Source organism: Fukomys damarensis, unplaced genomic scaffold, assembly GCF_012274545.1.
Source record: "Fukomys damarensis isolate Sample0158 unplaced genomic scaffold, DMR_v1.0_HiC HiC_scaffold_16, whole genome shotgun sequence".
Lineage (NCBI taxonomy): Eukaryota > Metazoa > Chordata > Mammalia > Rodentia > Bathyergidae > Fukomys > Fukomys damarensis.
In genome coordinates, this window is record NW_022900928.1 from 89,150,907 (window position 1) to 89,156,117 (window position 5,211).

General features: G+C 52.5%; 1 protein-coding gene across 1 annotated transcript in view; it reads left to right on the forward strand.

Moving 5' to 3' along the window:
* The first annotated feature begins 147 nt into the window (after positions 1 to 147).
* Positions 148 to 5,211, forward strand: part of Znf467 (zinc finger protein 467) — a 6,317-nt gene continuing 1,253 nt past the window's right edge. The window contains exons 1-5 of the mRNA XM_010619180.3: positions 148 to 604; positions 700 to 775; positions 1,138 to 1,254; positions 2,056 to 2,169; positions 4,214 to 5,205. Coding sequence (XP_010617482.1) covers positions 742 to 775; positions 1,138 to 1,254; positions 2,056 to 2,169; positions 4,214 to 5,205 — 1,257 coding nt within the window. The 5' untranslated portion in view covers positions 148 to 604; positions 700 to 741. The remainder of the gene's footprint in view (positions 605 to 699; positions 776 to 1,137; positions 1,255 to 2,055; positions 2,170 to 4,213; positions 5,206 to 5,211) is intronic.

Sequence of the window (5,211 nt, forward strand, 5' to 3'; positions counted from 1 at the left end):
GGGAGGAGCTCCGGGCTGACGCTGGGTTCGGTGGGAAGAGAGGGCGGAAAGCAGAGGGGGAGGGAGCGGGGAGGGGCAGGGGGAAAGCCAGCTTGGGAGAGGGGGAGGGGAGCCCACCGGAGGAGGACTGGAAGGGGGTAAGAGACGGGGTGTCCTGTCCTGGGAATTGTCCCAGTAGGTGAAGCCTCGTGGGGAGGTGTTGGTTTTGAGGTACGGTGTTAGGGAGAGGAGCCATTTCTTACTTTTAACAAGAACCCTTCTCAGAGATGCACCCCCACTATCCCTAAAGTGACATTCACCTCCGCCCTGGCTGGCTCCTAATTCACCAGTTCCTGCAGTGACAGCTGGAGGTCCCAGGGGATGAAGTTTCCCACCCACTCTCTATCCTGGTGTCCCACCCTCCCCTCTCTCCCCAGAGAATCCCTGGGTTCCTTCATTCCCCCAGGAGAGGACACTGGTGTGCTCTGGGGTGTCGCTGCTAATGGTCTAGGGCTGGCTCTGAGACCTGCCCGGTGCTTGAAGACATGAATTCTTGGGGTCCTCGCCTTCCAAAGTCTCTGCCTTCACTACCTGGGGACATCACCTTTGCAGCTCCTAGGGAGAGGTTATAGGGAGAGGTCATAGGGCGAGGTTGGGCACAGCCAGCGTGCTGGCAGGAGCTGGCAGGAAGAACCTGAATGAGCTGCCTCCTCTCTTTAGGGTCTGTGGCCTGATCCCCAAGAGGGGCTACTCCCTGTTGTCATGAGAGAGACCCTGGAGGCCCTCAGCTCCCTGGGTGAGTCAGACCCTGGAGGAATGTGCAGACATTTGGGGACAGCAGAACCATCCTCAGGAGGCTGTCCACACTGGGCTGGCACATGTAGGGCAGCATCCTTCCAGGTGCTGTGGTGTGGGACTGTCTGGAAGAGAGAAATTGTGTCCGCCTATGTGAGTGTATGTGAACACTCAGAGGGCCCTGGGATTTAAGTATATTTTCACTACTCTGTTTCTTCTTCCTCCCATCTTTAACTCCAAGGGGCTCAGTTGTTACCAGGAAGGCTCCTTTCCAAGCAGGTCCTTAATTCTGGGTGGGATCAATTCTGATTATCAGTTCTGGGTGGGATGCTTCACTTGGACCCATCTTTCTGCCTATGACAGGATTCTCTGTGGGACAGCCAGAGATGGCCCCCCAAAGTGAACCCAGGGATGGGTCTCATAATGTCCAGGGGCAGATGTCCTCCACCAGGGCAGACAGAGCAATGAGCACACACTCAGGTAAGTAGGTAGGGACCATGCAAGGTGGTGCATGGAATAACCTTTTTGGCCTTTATTCCTCTCTTCCACTTAGTAGTTTTGAACATCTACTATGTGCCAGGTGCTAGACATTTGGGGTACCTTTGTGACCAAAGATCTCTACCTATAAGGCACTTAATCCTAGAGTGCAGAGTCACCCAACAATAAATGTAAAAATGAGAAAAGTTAGAAATTGTTAGGACATTATCTGTGCTATGGGGGAGAGGATGAAGCACAGAGAGGTTGCAGTTTGGGGAAGATTCATTGTAAGATTCACTAGAGTGCTGAGAACAGGCTAGATTGGGAAGATTTGGAAGAGGTAAGACAGGTGGCTAAGGGGACCTCTGGATAAGAGTCTCTGGAAAGGGGCAGCCGGGACTGGGCACCTAAGGCAAAAGCGTGCATGCCTGGCCTTGATATTAACCTTCACTGAAGATTTGCCTTGCAACTGGAGTCCATTTAGCGGGTAGGGGACCACCTGGCTCCTGGGAAACAGGTGAGCCTCAAGTAAGTTCCAGGCTACTACCTCAAATAGTGTATTCCAGAAGCACCTCTCAAGTGTGGTTCCTTCATCCCACTTGCCCTTAGCAGCTGCCCTGGGGGAAGGAGCCAGAGGTATCCCTGGACAGCTGGGCATTTGGGCCCTGAAGGTATGATGTGGGACCAAGTCCTATGGATGGGCTAGGAGTGGTGTTTCAGGTACCCCTGCTTCCTACCACCAGTGGGAACTTTCATCTGCCTGTGGTGCTTCCAGAGCTCTTCAGGTCCCCTCTTCCCTTCCAGGACACAAGTTTCCTGGCCCAGAAGATGATGCCCAGACTGAACAAGCCGAGGCTCCCTGCAGAGGTGACCAAATATGCACCCCACAGAAGGCTGAGCCTGTGGGCTCCTGCTCCAGTGAGTTTGCCTGTTGCTGCATCCACCATGGGGTCAGGCAAGGGGCAGAGGAGCCCAGTAGGCACCCAGAGGTGTTATCTGATGAGGGAGATCTGTCCCCTTTCCCAGAGGCAACAAATCCAGACCTTCCAGGTAGCATGAGTTCAAGCCCTGGCTCTTTTTTTCAGTGCCCAAAGCAAGTTCCCATCAATAGGCAGCAGAACTGGAGAGCCAGACCACAAAGGAAAACACACTTTGCCTCATACCCAGCTCTAGAAGCTCCAATTTCCCTCTTCATGGACCCCAGCCTTAATACATGGTGTTGGTCACCTGAATTACAATGGCCATGAAGATAAAGGATGTTGATCAACTTTTTCACTCTGTCTCTCTGTCCTACAAATCTCTACGGATCCCAGTGGTACCATGTAGTCAACCTATCTCTTCCATACCCAAGGCCATCACTCTACAATCCCACCCTCCCTTCCTTCCACTGCCACCTCTTGCCTGAGTGACTTCACTTCTCCAACATGATTTATTTAGCGACTACTATGTACAGGCTATGTTGGGCATAGTGAGACCAGATTGGCCCTAGACCGGGTTTGAGCACTATCTCCACATTTATAGTACTGGTTGAGGACTGATAGGCTGCCTGCTTGCCAGGAGCTCAGGTTTGTCTCCCTTGTCTAATAGCAATTTAATGTTGTGAAGGTTTGTGACAATGTACAGACAGTGGCTCTAGAAAAATAGTGATGATCCTCAGTCTTATTTTTTATTGGACACAGGACAACGTATTTGTTATTAGACACAAAATCAGAACACAGACATCTATCCTCTAGAAGCTAAAATCTAGTTGGGATGGCATTAATATGAACCAGGACAAAGAACTGAAAACTATACGAAATAAATAGATGTGAAAATGTTCATAGAAAGTGCTACAGGAGTTTATGGTAAAAGAGCTGTGTGTATTGGATCTGTTACAAACATTGCTTTATGCTGTGTCTTGAGAGAGTGTAGACTCTAGCTCTGAAGCCAGGTGAGTGCAGGATGGAAAGACATTCTAGGCTGAGAAAGACTTTGAAGCAGAAAGTGACACATACATGCTTGGGTTGAAGGATTGGCGTAGTAAAAAGGAAGGGTTCACATCTGAAAAAGAATGTTGGATAGGTTTGGATGAGCCTCAGATGTAGCTTGAATTTGTTTTATCCTTTAATGGGGAGCTTTTGATGGTTGTCAAGAAGAGACGCATAATGAAAATGAAAGTGATATCACAGTATGACAAATAGTTGTTTGGAATCATTGGATTGATAGAAGAAACTGGACTAGATGAAATTGTAGTTATCTGTGTTAATGTAACCAAGGTTCAGGCTATGATAGACTTTTAGGGCCAGACAGGAACTCATATCATCTGGTTCAATGTTTCTCAAACAAGATTTACTCTGGGAGCTCTAAAGAAAGAGAACAGAGCCAGGCATGGTGGTATAGGCCTGTAATCCCAGCACTCTGGGAGGCTGAGGCAGGAAGATGGCAAGTTCAAGACCAACCTGAAAAATTTAGTGAGTCCCTGCTTTGAAATAAATAAAAATGGCTAGGTCGTAGCAATGTGTTTCCCTAGCATGTGTAAGGCACTAGGTTTAACTCTCAGTCTAAACAGTAATACACCAGAGTCATGGCCCTGCCCCTGTAACAGATGCCTTTGGTGAAAGCTCCCCAGGAAAGGGGGTAGAAATTCCCAGTACTCTGGCAGGGAGTACTGGGGCAGAGAGCAGCAGAAGCAGTCTTAAAGTTAAGGTCAGCCAGGAGGAGGGATGGAGCTCTAAGGTGAGACCAGGACTGCCTGGGTGGCAGGAGGGGGAAGCGTTGCCTACAGAGGATGTATGGAAGGGCTTCAGGGAGAAATACCCTGTAGGGTCCACACCAGACTTGGATTTGGTCACCCCTGGCTCAAAGGGCTCGAGGAGTCAGGCTGCAAGGCTCCCAGAATCCCTGATTTGGAAAAAAAAAAAAAAAAAAAAAAAAACATGGCAGAGTGTGGGCTTAATAGACAATTCTTATTTTGACTGTTCAGGTGATGAGTGGATGATTCGGAAGGTGAAGGTGGAAGATGAAGATCAGGAAGCAGGAGAGGAAGTCCAATGGCCCCAGCATCTATCGTTACTTCCTAGCGCCTTTCCCACCCCCGAACTGGGGCATCTGGCAGCCGCATACAAACTGGAGCCTGGGGCCTCCGGGGCATTAGGTGGACTGGCGATGTCCGGCTGGGTCCCAGAGAAGCCCTATGGCTGTGGGGACTGCGAGCGGCGCTTCCGGGACCAGCTGACGCTGCGGCTGCACCAGCGGCTGCACCGCGGCGAGGGCCCGTGTGCCTGTCCCGACTGCGGCCGCAGTTTCACGCAGCGCACCCACATGCTGCTGCACCAGCGTAGCCACCGCGGCGAGCGGCCCTTTCCGTGCTCTGAGTGCGACAAGCGCTTCAGCAAGAAGGCGCACCTGACTCGCCACCTGCGCACGCACACTGGTGAGCGGCCCTACCCATGTGCGGAGTGCGGCAAGCGTTTCAGCCAGAAGATCCATCTGGGCTCACACCAGAAGACCCACACGGGCGAGCGCCCCTTCCCCTGCACAGAGTGTGAGAAGCGCTTTCGCAAGAAGACGCATTTGATTCGGCACCAGCGCATCCACACAGGCGAGAGGCCCTACCAGTGCACACAGTGCGCGCGCAGTTTCACGCACAAGCAGCACTTGGTGCGGCACCAAAGGGTGCATGATGCTGCTGCTGGCCGGGTCCGGCCCTCCCCTGAAGCGCCAGCCTCGCCCCAGTCTCCCTCTATGTCCCCCGCACCGTCCCCACCCGGGCCCAAACCGTTCGCCTGCTCCGACTGCGGCTTGAGCTTTGGGTGGAAAAAGAGCCTTGCCACACACCAGCGTCTGCACCGCAGCGAGGGTAGCCCCTTTGGGTGTGACGAGTGTGCCCTGGGTGCCATCGAGGACCCCACAGCCACTGAGTCGTTTCCCTGCGGGCCTGGTGGCCCGGGCTGCAGCCCAGGCCCTGGCCCTGAGGTGCCC